This window comes from Pyrgilauda ruficollis, unplaced genomic scaffold, assembly GCF_017590135.1.
Source record: "Pyrgilauda ruficollis isolate IOZ18807 unplaced genomic scaffold, ASM1759013v1 scaffold91, whole genome shotgun sequence".
Classification (NCBI taxonomy): domain Eukaryota; kingdom Metazoa; phylum Chordata; class Aves; order Passeriformes; family Passeridae; genus Pyrgilauda; species Pyrgilauda ruficollis.
The window spans coordinates 2,285,290-2,306,782 of record NW_024531155.1 but is presented as its reverse complement, the minus strand read 5'-3'; the positions used below and the strand labels follow the sequence as shown (position 1 = coordinate 2,306,782).

Genomic DNA, 21,493 nt, shown 5'->3' with positions numbered 1-21,493 from the left:
AATGGACAGCTGCATCTCATACAAAAGCTGTAAAAGTGTGTGATTCTGATCAGTTATAAAAATGAAACTATCCAAGAACTCCAGTTTTGTTGGAAACAGTATCACAGAATGAATGAAGCAAATGAAGATGCTGAACTAAAACTCAAGTGTGGAAATAGCCACTGCACAAATGTTATTGCAGGAAAAGTAATTTGTAATCAGGGAATCAGAGTTTTCCAGTTGTGTTAATTGTTTAGATGGCACCTATTTTGTGTAGATAGCACAAAATACATGACCTTAGTCTCCCCCTGAGATAGGATCCCTGCTACTTAATGTAATCCCTTAAACAAGTACCAGCGGAGTACCCTACGCAGATGCCAGAAAGCCAAATGAACTGTTAATTCTGTGTGATTGTGGTATTTGTAGTGTAGGTGCACTTTATAAGCTGTGCTCATAGAAAATTTACTATATGGGTTAAATATAAACAATGTATATAGATGGTAAAGCAACAGGCAGTATAGTCTTTAAAACCTTGCAAAACAAATAGATAACCCTTCCCATTAACATCTGAAAATTTTCCATGTGAAACTGAATTTTTTTCTTCCCATAAAAAACTGCAAGATAATAACTTGGATAAGTTAGGCAGATTTCCCTGGAATGTTCTTGCTAGACAAAAGCTGACAGGAGTATTTGCACAGGAGAACAACCAGTTTTGGTGGAATTGTGGTCCCATTTCCGTGTCTCTCTGCCACCTTTTTTGTGCTGTAAAAGTTGCACTTTATGTGTAATTTTTAGGAAATCTGCAGCAACTCCAACCTTTACTTTGACATGGAAATTAATTGTCCTAGGTGGGATATTTGGCCATATATAGATTTCCTGGAAAAAACATAGAGTTGGCCTTGTCCCATGGATCCAGCCTGTTCAGATCCCTCTTCAGAGTCTTCCTACTCCGCAGATAAACACCACTTGTAGCCATCTGCCAGATGGATTTAATTCCATTTACACGATTTTCTGTGCCCAGCCATCTTAGATAAACATCCACAGCTCTTTCCTCATGCATTGGAGGGTCTCCTTGTGATAGAGGGAAATCAAGTTAGCCGACCTGCCTTTCATAAATCCATGCTGGCTGGTTCTGTTCCCAATGAGGGGATTGAGTACATCAGCCTTTTCTTCATCCTTTGTCACATTTTACCCCACATCCAGTAAAGGGTGGAGGCTTCCCTTAGCCCTCCTTTGCTGCTGATGTGTTTATACAATCATTTTTACTGTCTTTTACAGCAGTAGGCAGATTAAGTTATAGTTGAGCTTTAGGCTTTCTAATTTACTCTCTGCATAATTTCACCACGTCCTCGTAGTCCTCCTCAGTTGCCTGCCCCTACTTCCAAAGACCATAAACTCTTCTCCTTTTTTCCCTCTCTTCCAAAGCTCTCCGTTCACCCAAGGTGGTGTTCTTCTTCACCATCTTGTCTTTTGGCACATGGGGACAGCCTGCTTCTGCATCTTTAACATTTCCTCCTTGAAAAATGTCCAGCCTTCCTTTGCCCTGCAGAAACGTCTCACAGGGGACTCAGTGTCAACCAGACTTCTAAACAGGCCAGAGCCTCTCTCACCGTGTTGCTGTATCTGTCCACACTGTCACTGGGGAGCTTTGTATATAAATGAGAAGTCATATTTGAAATTTTCCTCTTGTCACATGTTATTGTTTTGGGGAATAATTGCATTGTTTTGACCTAGATGTTCTCAGGACTGGAAGCTGGTAAATTTCCTTTGCAGCAGAGATCTGTAAATCAAGACTTCGTCCTTTGTGTTCTGGTGCTTTATTGGCTTTTTATCTTGGGAAAATAGGTTTATCTAATTAAAAGCTGAATTTCTTATTGACCAGAGCTATTGGTAGTATTTTTTCTGTAATAAAAATATCTAAAAATTCAGTAGTGCGCAGTTCCATTTTTGTGTGTTGATCAAAATTTAATGACCATTGCAAAGCCTAATTTTATCAAAACCTCCATGTGTATGTGTAATGATGCTCTCAGATTGTATTTATGAGTTCTTAAACTCACTGCACTCTCTGAATTTATTTATGCATCTTATTTTTTTCTTTGCCTTTGGAAAATACTGAGGGACGTTTCTGTGAGGAATATGGCAACTGCAGAGTGGGATCCACAGGAAGGCACCTCCTGCCCCTGAACCCTGTGATCTGTCCTTTTCTCTTACCTGAGCTCTGTCTTGTCATAGCTGTTTCTTCTCTCTTGCCCTTACTAGAGAAATCAAAACCATAGGCATGCAGTATGGATCCAGCCTCTGGGTTTAGGCAAACTTAATTTTTTGTGCTGTCACTATCTTAACTTTGCATGGGCTTGCTTTCTCTTATGGGACAAATAGGGGAGTTTTTTGCCTAGTGTCTGCTCAAGCCAAGATTGCTTCATTCTAGAGGAAAGAAGTTTCTCTCAAGCAGAGAAGCACTCAACCATGAAGTGAAATGTCTGGCAGGAGAGAAGAAGAAAAATCTTTAAAGAAACTGCAATCACATAGTAATAAAACTGTCAGTTCTATTTCTCATGTCAGAATAAATGTTTTGGTGCTCCCTGTCAGGCAAACTGTATAGATGCTATTCACCACCATAGGAAGGAATTTCCCTTTTTTTTTTTTTTTTTTTTTGATACTAAGCTATCAGGTAGGTTTGAACATTGCTTTAAGTAAAGGAAAAAAGATCTCTCTAGGCTCCTGTTTGCAGAGTTTCTGAGAACTAAACAATAGTTCTCATTCTTCAGCAGAAACAAACTCTAAAAATGTGTTAACTTAGTGGGACAAGAAAATGACAAATGCAATGGTGTTTATGCCAGAAAAATGCATGCTGTGTAATGGCTTAATTTCATCCAACCAACCCTGATTTGGGTTTTTTTTTTTTTTTTTTTTTTGTAATTTCTCTTTTCTTTCCTTTATTCCTGGCATGCTATCCCCTAAAATCTGAAAAATCACCCCCAGCCATTGTTTTCTCCTTGTACACATTGCAAAACTGTAAATGGCTGCTATAACTACAAGCCAAGGAGTGTATCACCTCCTGCAGTAAATATATGCTTTAGTTCCTTAAGTGGTACAAAAATCCATTCTTATGAAAAAAATTTAAAAAATCTGCACTGACCCAGGGTTTGGAGCCAGCTGGGGAACTTGCTCAGGCCCAGTTTGAAATACAGATATTTCTGTGTAGGCAGTCAGATGAAAGGGCTGGCTTTTAGAGTTTCTGTGCCCTTTTGCAGCAAGTGATTTCACTGGGATCTTGGAAATGAATTGTAATGGTGGAAGTAGTTTTTAAAAAAACACTGCAGTCAGACTGTTTGTGGTGAGCATAGTGCAGGTTTCATTCATTACTGGCCTCAGTACGAGTGGATTTCTGTCTGTAGGCTCTTGACAGTGCCAAGGGCTCACTCGGACTTGAGATGTGTTTTTGTGGTAACTTAAAAGCAGAAACAGCAATGGGAGGAAGAAGAATTTATAAATAACTGATAACTTGCATGTTCTTTCTCCTTTTCTATGCATCACTTATTTATAAATTCACAGGTGTGCACGTTTGTGTATACATGTAGAAATATACTTGTGTCACATATTTTATTTACATTGATTAACAGGCTTCTCTGTGAAATATAGTAGATGCCTTTCTGGCAGTGACCTTGTAAATATTATTGATGTTGAGAGTATTATTCACTAAAAGTAGTATTTTCAGTTTGAAAGTAATATTTTTCATTTTTTCAGATGACATTTTTCAGTTTAAGGTGCCATCTGAGCTTAAGTCCACTGTTGTTCCAAAGTTTTACAGCCCAGACTTTGCAGAGACAGCAACAGTGACAAAAGAAACCACAGAACACGGCTGTGTTGGGTGTGGCTGTGAGTCATGCAGGAGGCACAAGCACCCAAAGATTGCTTCTGCCTCTTCATCCCCTCCATCAGCTGCCTCTTTCCTGGCTGATGATGTTCCTGCCTCTCTGACAGCTGATGTGATGAGTTTTCCATGGAACCACAAGAACAGATATGTAAATAAAGAGCACTAACTTGAAAGTCAAAGTAGAGTTCAGTGATCTTTAAATAATATATAAATAAAATAATAAATAATCAAAGCTGGAAGGACAAGAAGAACATTTTATATAGCTGCTGGTACTGTGTATTTCTCATTGTTTTTTAAGGGGTAGCAGGACAAACTATGGCAAGCAAATAGCTCCGGGGAAGTGTATTAGGACAAAACCTGAAAATATTATTTTGGCAAGAAAGCACTTAATTGCCTCATGTCTGTATTTGCTTTTTGAGTAAAATCCATCCAGAGATATTTAAAATCATGTATTTGTCTTCACATTTGCCAATCTGCATCTTCAAAATACTGTAATTCCTTGTGTCATAAGCTTTCTTGGGCAAAACCTGGTATCTCCTGGACAAGGTGGTGAGTCTGCTTGAGAAAACCAAGTTGAAATGAGGCAGGGGAAGAGTGAACCCAGGGAAGAGTAATGGAGCAGAGCCAGCAGGAGGCACAGGGTCACTTCCCTGGTGCAGTGTGTTACACGGAGCGTGCAAACAGGAACACCATCTGTCAGCTGCTCCTCATGAAGCTCTTGTGCAGCAACCATCCTGTCTCCTCTTCCGTGCTTCCTCCTGAAGTTCAGCTGCTGAATGGTGCTGAAAATGTTTTCAGGGACCAGCATGGGATAAAACATCTATTTGAGCAAGACTGTATCATGCTGTGAGACTAATCCAAAGTAGATTGATGTCATTCTTGGTGCACTACAGTGTTTTATCAAGCACTTAGTTAACAGAGCAGTATTTTTTTTCTCAAGTTAAACACTTCATTTATGAGATTTTTGATTTTAGCAAATGTGTTGCTCTGCTCTTTAGGAGATCTTTGGCTTGAGCAACAGTGTGCTATAGAAAAACCTCTGTGTGTGATAATCTCCTTTGAAAGTGGGCTTGTTATTCTGTTAGGGAAAAGGCCAATGCTTTTTGAGCAATCCAGATTTTCTCCCGCATGCTGTGAGTCATCCTGAATGCTCAGCTAGAGAAGCATAACTGCCCTGGTAAGGACAGAAGTGTTGGAAATGGAAAAATAACTCGGGCACACTGCAGCAGGAGCTCTGCAAAACACGGCTGATTTGGTGGAGGCACAGCCTCCAAACAGGATGGCAATGGGAGCCAGGAGGGACTTGGGTCAGGGCCACATTTTTCTCCCATTTCCCCTTTTCCTGTATTTCTATAGACTGTATGTCTTGATTCCTGCTGGCACCATGCTGGTTTGTTTTTTTTTTTCTTTTTTGAAAGCAAAATATTAATCTGCTCCAATCTGCAGTTTTGGGTTGAGAGTTTTTAAATATTTTGAATGATCTGAAGACTTTGATGTGAAGCAATGTGAAGCTGCCTTATTATGGAACATTTGCATGCACAAATGCACTGACAGCCAAGTTAAACATCTATTTCCTCTGGAAATCACCTTCCTCTTTTGTATGCAAATTACTCTCTTGTTAGGTGTCTAAGGCTATCTGGTTGGTTTTCTCCTACTTCCCCCTGGAATTAGGTACTCAGGGCAGAAAGCAGAGCTTGAATTTGTTGAAGCTTTGCAACTAACTGATAGTCCATACTCATGGGACTCTCCAGGCTGTAAGGATGGGCCTAATGTTGCACCTTGAGGGCCCAGAAAGGCAATTGAGCAGGGGGACCAGCAGTGATCTGAGGACCCCATTTGTGTCAGATACCCCACAGCTGGGGCTTTGTTACAGTACAGATGTGTTCCCTGCGCATCAGCTGCTGAGAAACTCAGCAAAGGGACACTCCAGACAGCCTCAGTACAGTTGTGTAGACAGCTACAAAGCTTAGTTGCTGCGTGGTGAAGACAGACAGATGGGTGTGAAAGCAGACAGAATGGGAAGTGAGAGAGCTGCAATTGCTCTCTTAACGCTTTCTCCTCTAGAGTTGGGCACCCAGGTGCATGTTGCACAAAGCAAGCTTTTTTTAATTAAAAAAACCCCTCACACATATATATATATATTGAAGTATTTCATGGCACTGATGTTTGCAATAACAGCTATAGAAATAGTGAAATAAAATCACCACTTGAGGATATTTTCTTTTTAAACTATAGCAATATTCTGTATGGTGTTACTGTCTGCCTTCTCTTCATATTAACTTAGCTATTGTGTGTGGCTTTTGGCTTTACATTTTAGTAGATGGAATAGGTTTCATCTATGAAACTAAGGCACTAGTGTTATAAATAAAACACTTCTGTTTTGATGGTCTCAAAAATCTGTCATTCGGAGAGCTCCCTGTAAATGGTAAAAGAGTTTTGCATCAAAGAATCAGAAAACATCCCACTGTGATGAGTCTGCAGCGTGCCTGTTGCTAATGAGTTGGCAGCAAAGTTCAATGCAGTTTTCATTTACTGTGTCATGAATTGATTTTAGTTTACAGTGCTGTAGGCTAGGTCTCGTTAATTTTGTATTTTTGTTTTAATTGAGTAGCAAGACCTGTGATTGGCTTGAATGTCTTGTATGCCCTCAGTGGTGCAAGCTCCCAAGACAGTGAAAGATCTGCTCACCCAGTGTGCTGGGTGGAGCTTCTTCTGGGTAAAACCAGCTCAATCTGAGAGTGGGAAATAAAGTCTTGTACCAGTCTTAATGGTTTGTTACACGGGACAAAAATGCATGTAGTTAAAATGCCTTTTAGAGATTCTTATTCCTGGCCTCCCATAAGTCTCAGAAAAAAATGTATTCCTTACATTTTCATGTTTTTTCTTTAGGTGTTAATATGAGAATTTGAACTATATTGTGACTTATGTTTTCCTGTTCACATAATCATTTTTGTTTACAATATTTTGGTTCCCTAATAAGGTATTTCACAGAAGACTGGAGTGTGACATCTATTAGGGGGTGCTGCTTGTGGCAGGAATGAATGAAGATCGCTCTGAATGGGGCTGTTGGACCAAGGCACTTAATGCTTATGATACATTTGTATATGCAATGAATGGGGACATCTGCCCACAACTGCTAATACCTGCTGCTTGTTCCACCTCAGCAGAAAGCTGTGCTGCTTCATCTGCTTTCAACAGCAATTGTCATAGTGTTTCATGGAGCTGATTCTTTATGTTCTGACGAAATTGCTGTGCACCCTTTGTCTTCCTGTGATGGCACTGTTCTTGCTGGCACACAGCACTGATAAGTTGGTGTAGAGCCCAGATTCCACATCAGCTGGTACAAATACTAATTTTGTGGAACATTTGTTTACCTGTTCTTTCAGGTGGTTTTTTCCTGTTGGTTTGTAAGGATTCCTTTGTGAGGAGACTGTAGTGTTTCTGCTTGTCTCGACTTCCTAATAATTGTAAATGGTTCTGCTCGTAATGGTTCCAGGTCATAACAATGAATACTGGATAACAAAATTGATGTTTTTCATGTACAGGTATATCTTTAGGGCTGTTTAAACGAGGGGTCTGACATATTTGGGCATTTGGTTGAAACTACTATGGGAAATGGTGCTCTATGTTGGACTCAGTGATCCGTCAGGGAACACCTTACTTTATGTATTCTGTGTTTAAGATGTGTAAGTTATGTAAGTTGTTTACTTTGGAGATGGGGGCCCCATTATGCCATAACTGGAGAATATTACTAAATAGGTGTTACCTCCTATTAACAGTGGTGGAGAGCTTGTACTTAATACAATTCCTAGGATGCTGCTCTGAAAATTTATCCCTGGACAGCTATCCCAACATAATTTTACTGAGGAGTGCCTGCTGATGGGGGTTGAAATGGTAGGAGGAGCTGTAATTTCTAAAAATGAAAAAGAGCTCTCACAGGAAAGGTGTGGTCTATCCATGCCACGTGTCAGCAGACCAAAGGAGAGGAAACAAGCTGTGTCTTCAACACAGCCCCAGAAATGTTTTGAGGGTTACAGGCGTTGTTTTTGTCTTCGGGTTTTGCTAGAAGTATGCGCAGCTGAAATTCCCCACCTGTTCTCTCAAGGTAGTTCTCGGGATTTTCTCTGGTCAAGATGACCCCAAGGTGTGTTAAAAAGTTTCTTTTCCTCAACCCAGTTGTCGAAGAAGGAGTCAGCCCAGAGGGATGTCCTGGTTTCCGACAGGTAGTGAAGTTGTAATAAAGGCTTTCAATGCCCACCATAGAGATTTTCTGACATCTCTTTGCCTGTAGCAAATACATCTCTGGACAGGACTTTCTCTGTGCCTGCTGTGGCTTAGCACCAGCAGCCTGGCACGCTGCGGTCGATGTTTTCTCTGTATTTCTTCCCTGCGATGCTATGGAAAACGGGCCCAGAGCAGGAACTGGGTATGCACCACAAATTGAGGGTCCTCTTCTATCCACACCCCCTTTGGCTTCAGCCAAGAAGCCTGGCTGGTGAATTCACCAGCCTCATATGCAACTTCCTAGCTCTTCACTACCCTTGCTTTTAAGTCTCAATTTTTCCCTGTAGAACAGTGGGATTAGTATATGTGATAATTACAAAACTCTGCATGGCATCAAATACCCAAGAGATTAAAAAAATTTATAGCTGTTGTCAAATGCCTCAGTTAATTAAAGTGATCTGTGATGTTGGCTTTTGGTATAATCCCTCCTCAATCTCACTTTGGAAATCAGCTGCTCAGGTGTTAACAGTGAAAAATTAATGTTTAACCCAGTCCAAAAAGAAGCATTAGTCTGTCAAAGTATGGTAGCAGTTTTAATCCCATGTTTGTTATTACTTTTTTCTTTAGGGTACCATCTTTCTGCCTGGCAACAGAGTAATTGAGCATCCCTGCAATGAAGAAAGTCCAGGAAAGTTCCTTTTTGAGGTTGTTCCAGGTAGGATATTCTACTCCTTATCAAAGCCCTTTGCAGTTTGTCCTTAGTGACAAATGGCCACATCTGTTCTGCCAGAACAGAAGCTGAAGGTGATTAATGATTCTGTTTAAGGAAAAAAAAAAAAGGTTTAATTTGTTAATATGGTGATTCATAATTTTTTCATTCACCCCCAGGCAGCATAGGAAAAGAATATGTATTTTGTCAGTGTAAAGCAGAATTCCTCAGGGCAAGGAACTGCCAGATCCTGCTCTTGGATCACAACAGCCTCATGTGGCATTGTGGGTTGGCAACAGAGTGGCTGGAAAACTTCCCTGCAGAAAAGTACCTGGGGATGCTCAACAGCAGCTGAACATGAGCCAGCTGTGCCCAGGCAGCCAGGAAGGCCAAGGGCATCCTGCCCTGGATCAGCAGTAGTGTGGCCAGCAGGAGCGGGGCAGGGATTGTCCCCTGGACTTGGTGGGGCCACACCTTGAGTTCTGTGTCCTGTTCTGGGCCCCTCGCTAAAGAAAGTCACTGAGGGGCTGCAGCGAGCCCAGGAAGGGCAGTGGAGCTGGGGAAGGGTCTGGAGCGCTGGTCTGAGGAACAGCTGGGGGTGGTTTAGCCTGGAGAAAAGGAAGTTGGGTGGGGACCTTATTGCAGGTGACAAGTGACAGGATGAGAGGAAATGGCCTCAAGTTGTGCCAGAGGAGATTTAGATTAGATATTGGGAAAAACTGCTTCACTGAAAGGGTTGTCAAGCATTGGGACTTCCCTTGTGGAAGGGAAGTAGCGGAGTCAACCTTACCTGGAGTTATTCCAAAGATGTACAGATGTGATGCTTAGGGACATAGTTCAGTGGTGGAGGTTGCAGTGTTGGGTTAATAATTGGACTTGATTTTAAGCATGTCTTCCAAAACTAAAGAATTTTGTTTCCACATCCAGTCAGCCCAGTATATTTATTCAATATGTTCTTTCAAATTGCCTCCTGTCATGGCTATTTGGAAGGGGAAATAGATGGCAATGTCTGTTCTTGATTTTAAACTGTCTTACTATTAGGCTACAAATGTAGTTGTGTTTACTGATATGCCAAGTTATGATAAATGGTAAAAGTGTGAGAAATATGAAGTATACTTCAAAGCTTTATCATGAAAGCCATGGGCAGCAAGGGATTATTATGCAAAGATAGCCAGTGTGATATCTCTAATGTTTAACACTCACACCAATCTTGAATCAATCAGATTTGAAAATTTTCTCATCGTCTCTCCTCAAAGTCCCTTTTTTGATATGTTCAAAATATTGAAAGAAACCTATTTATTAGCATTGCATGTCTGGAGTGGACTAAAATCTTGTTTTGTTGGAAATTAAAGGAATTCTCCATATGTCCTGATTTACATGACACCTTAATCTCTCTGAATAATGCTGACCCTGGGGATGCTTATCCTTCATGCCCAAGTTAAGAGCGCGCTTCATTTCCCAAAATGTTTGTTACACCACCTTTCTATGGTTAAAAAGTAATTTGTACTTACTTTTGAGCTGAGTTCAGTATTTATCGGGAGCATCCCTGAGAATAAGGTAGGCTTTTTTGTTTTGCTTATTTTCAGTTCTGAGAATGGGATTTTGAATAAGTTTTAGGATAGCACCAGGGTATTTATTTCCCCCTAACAAGCATGTGGCTACAGAGACTTCCTACTGGACATCCTATGCCAAGGATTCATGGCCAAAAAAAAAGTTTTATTGGAAAATAAGGACATTTCATGCCATAGCACTGGTCTTTGGGAGATGGAATGAAAATGAAGACTCACACTGACTGTGGAGGAGGTATCACAGTGCAGATGTGAAGTAGAAGTGCCAACTGTATTTTACGCAAAAATGAAGTGAGCGTTGCCACTGTCGTCATGTCACTGTTGCTTCTCAAGGCAAGAATTTGTCAGCCTTCTGTAATGGAGCTGTTTGTCATCTGTATCCTCTTAGTGACTCAGTATAAAAGTCAAATTTATAGGCTGACAACAACACAACTGAGCTCATCGTGTGTAACACAGAAAAATGTATTGTAGCTAAGGTTCTGTTTAGCCTTTGTTAGCTTTCATATGGAAAATCAGCTATGTCACAACAGGATCTATTTGCACATTTTTAAAGATTTCTTCAAGTGAGCGTTGTGTTAAATGTACGGTGCTGAAGCTCATGCTGCTCTTGCCTTGTTTTCCCTGTGTTAAAAGTTGAAGCAATTTTAGTTACTATCCCAAAAGCAAAAGTGACAAGTCCTCATTTTGTCTCTCATGTCTGTGGGCGGCCTGAAAACTTGTGTGCGTGTGTTTGTTTATTGGTAATACATGCAAATTATTTTGGGAATGTACGTGGGAGTAGGTTTATACTAGAAAACTAATACTCTGTATGCAGCCATCTCTGAAGATGAATGGAAAAATATGTGTGGAGACAAGTATCTTGCAGTTTTGGTGCTGTAATTAAAATACAGATGCCTTCAATTTGCATTTTGAAAACATTCTGTTCATTCTCTAAGTCATTAGATGATTTACTACTTAAAATTTTTCCTTCTAAAAAAAAAATTTGGTGAGCTGACAAAGTTAATTTGCAGGAGAGAAACTCTCTCCTGTACAGCACAAAGCCCACACCACCCTCTGTGTGGGAGTTTTTTGTGCTGGAGTCAGTGACCATGAAATGATTAGTGATGCCTGTGCAAGCTTCTCTTGCACTCAGAGGAATGTTTCATGGTCAACAAAAATCAGAAGAGGGTTTAAATTAATACCTTTAAGTGGGAAATGTGCACATACAGCCAAGTTGTGTGATTAGTTTTGAGTGATTGCACTGTATTTGCTAATTGTTGTGAGCTTTATGTTGTAGATAAATCCTCATTCTGTGCATTGGTTGCATTCTAAAGGAAAGCTGAGGTTTTCCTCTTGGTGTGCAGTGTAATGGGGGAAGGCATCTGTGTTACCAGGGAACTGAAACAGGTGACCTTGCTGTGTCTCAGTGGGTTACACGTGTGTGGTTACATGTCACCTGCAGGTGCAGGACAGGGGCACAGCTGTGGTTTACGTGTGTGGTGCTTTGCAGACAGGATTCCTGCACCTCATTGGCACCAGGAGGAGCCAAGCACAGAAATGTGGGAAGCTCAGGCTCGTCCCCTGTTTCTCACACAAGGCTCAAGTGTCTTTTTTAGAGTCCCCTGGACTCTCCAAGGGTTGCTGTCTGAAGGCATTTTGAGCAAGTGCAGCATGAGAAGTCTTGCAGCAGGGGCCTGCGGCATTCCCAGGGATGTCTGGATGCTTGTCAGAGCTCCAAGGACTTGAATCCTCATTTTCTGATCCTCTCAGGAAGCACCACCTGCTCAGAATAATCTGGGCCTATGTAGGCAATTGGTCTAGAAGAGATGATGGTTATTGAATGGACAAAGGAATGTGCTTCATCATTTACTGGACTTTGATCCTGGAAACTAAGCTGCTCATACTGCTATCCCAGCAACTGCTGTTACTTGAGATCCTTGTGTGCTAGCTGATATCCTTCTCTGAGTCTGATAAATCATTTTGCAGCTTGGCCTAAGGTAAGAAGCCAGATCATCATTCCAGTGATACCTCACCATTTGGATGTTACCGAATCACGTCTGTCTTTGTCCCTGTCCTGTATTAATGCAGATTTCATGAAAAGTTAACACACAAGGTTACTTGTGTACAAGGACAGGGTTACTTTCAGGACCATGCTCAATAGCAGGTGACCTGTTGGCATGCCCTTACCTAAATCATGAGTTCCCTTAGAGACACAAATATCCTAAAGAGTACTCTGAGTTTTGCAGTTGTGTGAATTTTAATATTTATTTAGTACTGTTTAAACTAGAACATAAATTTCCAAATACTGATCTTCAGTATTCTTTGTGGAATCTTTTGCTTGTAAACTTTGTGCATCTGTGTTGTGTTTTTTTACTATTGACAAAGTATCATAGTCCAGCATATCCATCTCTGTGGATGAATTTGCACGCTGAGGTACCGAAGTCGGTTCATCCCACTAAAAGCATTCTCTGTGCAGCCCCGAGTTATGTGCCTGCAGCTTAAATCAAAGTTTTATGTTTGGGGATTATTCAGACTGTTAGGAAAGAACTGTAATAATTCAGGAAAGTCACTTGGAGTCTCTGCTGATGCTTATTTTCTGCATTTGTGTGCCTGCTGATTTCTTGTGCTTGTGGATCTTGGGCTAGATCGCTTCCTATGAGGCACATGAGATTTTGTCTTGAGTCATGGATGGTGGAGACTGCAGAAGGCAAGAATTACACTTTGTTAAAGGTCAGTTTGTCAGGCTCTTAATTAAAACCTCTGTGAGGGAGTGAAATACTAAATTCCAAGAACTTTGAAATAGGTTGTTTTTTGTTTTTTGGTTTTTTTTTTTTTTTTTTTTCATTAGTCAGAGGAAAAGTGGCATCCAAAGGCCTTTTTCTTTTGGTTTTTTGGTGCATTTAATTGCATGGTGTATGGCAGCCTGCAAGAAATGTAATTTAACTGTTCTGGTAGAGAGTGTGAGATGACTTTGAGGCTTGAGGTTTTTTAAGCTTCCTTTATGTGAAAGACTGGATAATAAACAATTTTGCTGCTTCAGCTGCAGTAAGTTTTCACTTCTTTTAGACAGCTGAGATGTGCATAGGTAGGTCTGTGCCCCCCGTGGCTGAGAGCCAGGTGGGCTCTGTTTTGCCTCTGTGTGTCACACTGATGGCCCTGTCAGTGAACAGCCCCTTTAGCCTCCACAGAGGTGTTGGGAGGTTTGAGAAGATAAATGACTGCCAGTTTGTTATGGGGTTACCAAAACCTCTTGAGTTCCCTGTTGCTGTACAGTATTTAGCAGGTTAAGCCCTTAGAGACTTTCACCATGAGTTCTTAAACATCTGAAATGGGAAGACCACACTAGATGCTAATTTTTGTCATCTGCTGATTCACAGTGATTTTAGTTAAGGGTCCGTGAAGGCCTGGAAAATATGGATTTGGTAAGTTCACTTGTATTCTCTCCCTAAGGGACACAAGTAAGACAAAACAGGAATTACAGATACATCTTTTTCAGCAAAAAAAGTAATTTTCTTTGTAGTGCTGCTGTGTACCTTAGCAGGTTAGATACCAGGTGCTTACTGTAGCTTCTACTTAATACCCTTCTCCTCTGATATCAGTACTTTTTAGTCCTGTAAGTCCTTTTGACAGCCAGGCTTCTGTGGGATGGGAAAGGTTGGACTTTACAGTGAGGCACCAAGCAGGGCAGATGATTAGCTGACATGTTTGACTGTGGCTCATACGATGCACCATCATGTCTCAGGGATAGAAATGTTTTAGAAGGTTTTGAGCCTGTTGTTTTGAAATAGAGCTGTGTGTTTCCTGTAAGGATGTAACCTTGTAAGAAATAAGGGGTGAGAGCTCCCTGCCTTGTCTTCTCAGGAGTAATTGCCATGTCCTAACCGAGGATACACCCACACATGCAGCAAATAGCTTTCCTTGAAGGCTTAGCAGAATATTGGCAACACAGTGCAATAAGCAAATTGTCTTCTGTTGACTTCAGGAGAAAATTGTTTGTATATTAAGAGGTTTCCTGCCCTGATACAAAAAGAAAAGACTTTCCACAGTGCACGTGCGCACACACCTGAGCACTGTGGGTGCTCTCTCTGCCTTTGCTGTCAGGCAAATTCTCTGTATTCCCTTTGCCATCAGCACAGCTAGCACAATTTATTCCCTTGTCTCCACAATATAAAACCCCAAACCGAAGTGTTAAACCATTCAGCTGCTCTGACTCCTTCCCGGTGCCGAATTCCTGACTCCTGGTATGATGTGGGCGGATTTAATTGATGCTGCCAGGAAGATGAATGCCTCCCCCTGTACGTGCTGACAGCCAGCAGTGCCTCTTCATTAGCCGTCAGGAGCACAGCCCCTCAAGGGCATTGCTGATAGCGCCGGCTGAACTAATTGTCCCTCTGATATCGTGTGGAGGGAGCAGACAGGCTGTTTAATCAAGAGGGCACCAACCTCGCTGCACAGATATCTCCGTGTAATCGCCCAGTGCGCTAAAGCAGCTCTGGGCGCTGCTCCTTCCTCATGGATGATCTCCTGAAAGCACTGCCATCCTTATTAAGGGTGATACATTTCTCAGAAATGTATCTGGTTGAGAACCACCTCTCTGCACTTGAGCACATTGGCATGCATTGCCTCATTCTCATCCTTTGAGAGTGATTCAAAACTGATCTTTTTTTTTTTTTTTAAGTGAGTCTTGGAGGTTCATGGATTCAGCGAGCCGGGGAGATGAAGCTGGCTGAAGCCTTGCTGCGTGTTTCTCACAAGGTTAATGGTGAGGGCTCACTGGAAAGGAACACTTTTCCATCTTGAGCAGCAGCTGTCATGATGTGGAATTAGCTGATGGGCCCAGTTTTGTCTCCTTAGTAGTTTTCAGAAAAACAAAACCCAAACCATCCTCAAGCCTACATCCCTGTGAAATGAGATGGTGGGTCATGCTGCTGAGCTGTTGTGCTGCCACCATAAAAATCTGCTAATTTCATGTCAATGCATGTGATACCCCTTTTTACCTATGTTTTTTTATCTTTCTTGTCATGGCTACTGAGCAACAGCTGGGTGAAGGCACTAAGTTGAAGAAACCTTCTTTTTGATCCAGTGCGTCCTTCTGTGACATTGAACCAAGTCACAGAATCACAAGGTTGAAAAAGACCTTCAAGATTTTCTGTTCCTATGTGTCCACGCATATTTGAGATGAAACCTGCAGAACAAGCCTTGCATATTAATGGTGTCAGTCTGAATTAATGATAACCTATATATGAGGGCTTTGGGGGAGAGAGGCAAGGCTGAGATCGTGACACATATTTCCAGAGTGACACGAGTAGTTTTGCCTCCTCTACTTCATGTGGAAGATCCCCTCATGATACTGCATCTGGTTAAAGATTGATATTGGTGTAACTCAGATTTGGGCTACTAAAGGACTACCAGAAAATATCCTGTTTATCATGCAAGAGGAGATGAGGCACCTTTTCATAAGATGAGGCTGCTTTTCTGGTAAAACTCAAGCACTGGTATGTAGCAAAGAAGAGCCTGAAATAACAGTTTTGCACATAATTTCTTTAAATATGGAAACATTAATTCTTAGGGGCTTTTTCAGCCCAGAATGATCTGATAGTAGAAGTTTAGGCCATCTGGTTTTGAAGTGAAGGAATTAAATCTAGATGCAAAAGCTATTTAAAAGAAAAATAAAAGAAGAGCCTTCTCTGAATATCTTCTCTGAGGTATGCAGCATGTGCAGAATAAACACATTTCTCCTTGCTCAGATGGCTTGTGTATTGTATTTAGTAGAACATCACAAATTTTTATATGTAAAACCCATAATTTTGAGTCCCTTCTATCTTGGTGAATGAGTGCGGACTATAGGGTAAAAGTGTGTTTGTATTAGAAGTACTAGTAATGTTGCCTGTTTTCTGAATGCTATTTTCTAGTTAGAGTCTATTTTGAAAATAAGTGAGAGAGCCGAATCATTTCTGAAATGTACTGAACAATTGTATATTTAATTTTCTTTCATCTAAAGTAATTTTGCTTAATCATCTGTTCTCAGTGACATTAATTTAATGTGGCAGAAGACTGTACAGACTCTATAAAAATTCACCCATACTCTATAAAAATATACCATTACTCAAGCATGGTGTATGAAGCTGAAGTTAAAATGTTATTTTTCACTTGTGTCTTTTAATTTAGAAGTGGATTGCTTTTATTGATCCTGCTTAGCCCATGGTGCATGTGATCTGAGGTGTGTTAAGTTAGCAATATCGATCATTTGTGACCCACTGCTGTCATTCTGGAGGTCATCTGCTACACAGGAGAATTTGGAACATAATGGCAGTGGAATCTCTAAAAACTTTAAAAAAAAAGCAAACTTAGTCTTCGAGTTGGTGATAAACTTCTTCCACCATTGTTGTGTGCACACACCAGATTGGCTCCCACTGAGGGTGTAGCTCATATTGAAAATTACACTGGGGGCTGTGGCTTATTTCCAGCCTATGTTAACTACTACCAGTTGTAATCACAGCAACAATGAGATGTCTTTTCTCTGCCTCAGCTCTGCAGCTGGCACTGGATTTTGATGGTTATTAATAATGTTGGAAAATGGCTTAAGTAGTGCTAGAAATGCAGAGAAAGTTCTCACAAAGCCAGGTGGTCTGTGGGAAGTGAGAAAGGTACCTGGAACGAGAGGTTGTTGGTTGGACCATTTCTGATAGTGATTTGGGGACCAAATTATGTGTGTGGGGAAGCACAATATTGGCTTTTTCCATTGCTCTGTTAAAAGGTGTGAGAAAATCCCTGAAATTTGAGTGTGCAGACTCTGTGGGGCTGAAGATGAATTGCACTCCAGAGGTGTAGCTGGAATGAGTTGTGAAGCTGCAGCAGGTCATCAGTGAGGTCTGTGTCCATTAACCTTGTGTCCATGGCTGTTTCATTTGCCAGTGCAAAATCTTGTGCGTTGATACTTTTGGCATTCTCTGGGGTGGAAGTACACACTTTGCCTCGAAAGAAGCAAAATGCCTTTTTCTAAATACAGCAGCTGCCCGAAGGGCATCAGTGATAGCTAATGAGGGTTTTTTGCTTGGTTGGTTGTTCAGGGTGTTTTTAGCTTCATGTACGTCCCTCTAGTGGCGACATCAAAAAGTCCAGTGAAGTAATAGATGTTCTTGTGTCTGGGATACCCTGTCCAGGGCTTCAATTTTTAGCTGCATTATTGCTTTTTGGAATAGCCTTGACATATCATGAAGCACGGCTTGAAACTTAGATTCCCAAATAAATCCTGTGAAGTAGGAAGAAAGTACTGGGAAAAAGTGAAAAGTCAGAGGCAGTGATAATTCAAGCTTCTTTTGACAAAAGATGTTCCTAAATGCCCATACTGAAATTTTCTGGATGGATTGTGATGATGATTATTTCGCTCAAAGAATTGAGGATCTATCAGCTTTAGTCAACATGAAAGGTTTTACAAGACAATAATGTTTTCATTACAATTGTCTGTGTGCACTTTCTGTATTTCTGTTAAAAGACACACTGTATTTGGTTAAGTAACGAAAATAACATTGTAGGAAGAAGTGAGACAGAAATGTGATGGGGGCAAGCTCCAAAGCATAGAAATTCAAGATGTCATCATTTGATGGGGCATTTTCCAGTACAAATGTTTGCAAGTCTTTTGCGATAGTAGTAGTAATAATAGTAGTAAAAACCAACATAAAATTCCCATGCTCATTACCATTTTCAGCAAGAAAATCTGCAGGTGCAAAATGCAACTCAGTTAAGATGCATATCACCTCTTCTGTGATATAGCTGGTGGGATTCCACTGTAAATGGCAGGAAAGCCAGAGGAAGTGACTTGCCTGAAGCTGTCTGGAAAGCTGGTGGCTGAGTCTGAAGGCAGATCTTGCCTCCTTGGTGCACCAAAGACCTGTGCCTCTCATGTGGGATGAAAAGGATACAAGTTTGTGAAGTACTCTTATCTCTGAAAGTAGTGGGAAAATCCAAGTTCCGCTTTGATTAAATGTTGGTTTAGCAAAGCATCCTCAAAATACATTACTTCATAGTGCCTAGGTGATCTGAATAGGAACTGGATTATTTTCCAGAAGTTTGCAGATCTCACAGCAGACAACTCGTGTTTTCTCAAGTGCTTGGGTGTTGCTGCCTGACTGAACCCTCCACCCTGTGGCTGTGGCAGTGCGAGGCTCCCAAGACCTTTGCTCTTTATCCCACCCTTCTGCAGACTCTTTCATCTTCCCTCTTTTCCATTACTGGTGCCTGGGGAACACTGATCCTTGCTTAAAATAAAGCGTCATCTTTCTTCTTTTCCAGCCTTGTATTAAAAGGGTGGGAAAAAATTTTCAAACCCGTGGTGACTGCAAGGACCTCACTTGTTTCTTCAGCATGGGTGTCAGATTTAATGCTGAAAAGGCAGAATATCAGCCAATTTCAGAGTTACATCATGTACTGATACATGGTTATGCTGCATGTTAAAAAGTGAGGTTAGGCTGATTCCTTCCCTTTGACAGGAGAGGAAAACCTTTCCGTGAAATGTGAATGTCTCTTCCTAGGCCAACATTGTCTCATCTCTCCTCGTGGAGTCACAGCTTATACTGCTACCTCTGGAGGTGGAAATCTCTGCTAATTAAACTCTGTCTCTTATAAATCTGATGGGCATAACTTGTGAAATCATGATGTTCTGTGCTGTATTTCAAATCCCTGATATATCATAAATTTAGTGAGCTCTTAAGTTTTATTTTCTGGAAGAAATAGCAAGGAGGAACATTGATTGATTGATGTGTGTTCGTGAAGAGATAGTGTCAAGCTGCAAGTCCATGGCTGACTGTCAGGTTTTAATGGAGCAGGCCTGCAATTTAGGCGATGACTAATGAGAGCATGAAGTCAAGGAGCGTTGTTTGATGGTATTACGTGGATTCCTGCTGCAGACTGAGGATTCTCTGCTGTGGGAAGAGTGGGACTGCTTGCTCTGGGTTGAAGCGAGCCAAACCCAGCAGCCAATGTTCCCTCTCCAGCGTGTGTCGGGAGCAGCCTGCCCTTTGTCCGTGCGCTGTTGGATCTGCTCCGCAAAGGGCTCCTTTCAGGGTGACAGTGGAAAATGTGACAGCCGTGTCAGCCACTCCGCTGTGTGCCAGCGTGGAGGAGGAGAACACCCAGGGATGGGTGATTTTTGTGACTTGCCAAGTGCAGCGCTGCAGACGCGGGATCTGGGGGGAAGGTGCCATATGCTGCCATTTGGCACGGTGGCTGCGGGGGCACAAAGCACATCATTGTCCTTGACCTTGGCAGAAGGAGCTGGCAGCGTGCCTGCTGGCATGCTGCCTCTGGCAAGAGATGGGAGCAGGAGGGACGTGGTGGTAAAAGGGCAAACGTGTCTGTGCCTTGCATGGCACCGTGGTGCAAGTGCTGGGGAGAGGGACAGGGTGCCCACATGATGTGCCTTCTTCATTCTGCCGTGGAAGGACTGGGTGCAGTGGTGGTGAGTGGGTCAGCACAGGGCTCCCAAACCATGGTGGGATAATGTGTCTGTAAGGATCCATAACTCCATTCAGGCTCTTAATGTTAGAGTGGTAATAACAGGAGGCTTATGCCAGGTGATGGGAGAACGAGCTGGCTCTGTGGAGACCTTACTGAACTTGGATGAACATCCCCAGACTAGATCAGGTACACCAGGGGCTGGTTTGCTTCAGAAGGACATGACACCTGCAGCTTCATACCTTTCACTTTGTGTTGTGACTTATTAGGTATGTGCCTCATTTTCTAGGGACAGAGGAGAAAGCAGAGGCTTAAGGAAAAACTTCAAATAAACTGCCTAAACCACTTGATACATCTTTGCTCAGGGAACAAAATACTGACAGCGATGAGATAAAAGTGGCACTGAGGTAGGAGATTGTACTTTTAGCAGCTGGCAAGCCAAACATTAAAATCAAGATATGAGATAGAATAATAGCTGGAGCTAAGAAGAAGAAATAACGGAACTAAGCAATGGGCTACTAGAAAGATATATTATAGGGGAGTGTTTACATCAGAGGAACATGAAATAATTTGTGCCATCCCCTTGTTATTTTCTTACCTTTTGAGAGTGTGGTTGTGGTAAAAGCTCAAGAACAGCCCCAGTATAAAATCCGTTCCTGCAAGGCACACGTGCATGCCTGCGCTGTCCTTCTGTTTGCAGTATTGCAGAGGAGCAGCTCTGGAACAACGAGAGAGAATTCTGGCAGGGAGGGCAGCCTGCAGTTCATTATGGGCCTGGGATGGATAAATGCACTTTTAGCTTCCATCTGTTCTGGTTTGGATGATGCTGATAGAAGGGTCATAGTTTTGTCAGTGATGGATATCTGAAGTCATTGCCATTTTTAGCTCGTCCAGAACTTTCCCCCTTCTGTTTACTGGACATCTATCTTTCTTTTTGACATGTATTGCCAAATAGACTGCAGGTGGTGATGAGCTACAGGTGTTAGATGAAGTGAATCTCCCCTTGCTGTCTCTTCCTCTTTCACTGCTGCACATGGTACAGAAATGATGGGGAATGGGAATAGTTAGAGATATGTTTTGGCACCATTCAGATAACTGTAATTTTGCTTTCCTGGAATCATATGCATAATTACCTTACAGTTTTTGAGATATCATTAAAGCGTGAATGTAGCTTGAAAGTAATAAGGAATGTAGATGTTCAACTATAATGCAAGTCAAGAAATGGATTACCCGTCAAATACTTTATTTTCTGCATACTGAAATGTGAACATTTCTCATCTTTTTTTTTACATCTGTCTGCCTTATGATTCAATAAAGGCATCGAGGGATGTCTGAAATAATTCTCCTTTAAATAAAAAGAAAAGTCTGCTGTGATTGTGGAAAATGGTGCACCATACACTGAGAACCCAATTATATCAGTCACTACTTCTTCCTGGAAAGTGGCAAGAGCCTAGCATTCTACTTTGGAAAGTTGACATTATGGTAGGAGTTGGGCCCATGGACAAGCATGTATTTCCTTCAGAGAGGTTTATCCTTCCTGTGTATCTCTAGAGGCAGTCTCTATGGACTGAAGAGTAGTATATTGCCACAAAAGATTGCAAATCCATTTATTGTGGTTCCATGTTATTAATCCTTGTGAACTTTTGTGATACCCAGCCTGCCTGTATTGAAAATGCTGTAATTACTGTCTTAACTCAAAGTGCA

The 21,493-nt window shown here is 41.6% G+C and overlaps 1 protein-coding gene across 2 annotated transcripts in view; it reads left to right on the top strand.

Annotated features, from left to right (window-relative positions):
• The window catches only part of ARHGAP24 (Rho GTPase activating protein 24), a 182,817-nt gene that overhangs the window by 56,589 nt on the left and 104,735 nt on the right, over positions 1-21,493 (top strand). For both annotated transcript variants that reach the window (XM_041489217.1, XM_041489218.1), the window contains exon 3: positions 8,708-8,795. In XM_041489217.1, coding sequence (XP_041345151.1) covers positions 8,708-8,795 — 88 coding nt within the window. The remainder of the gene's footprint in view (positions 1-8,707; positions 8,796-21,493) is intronic.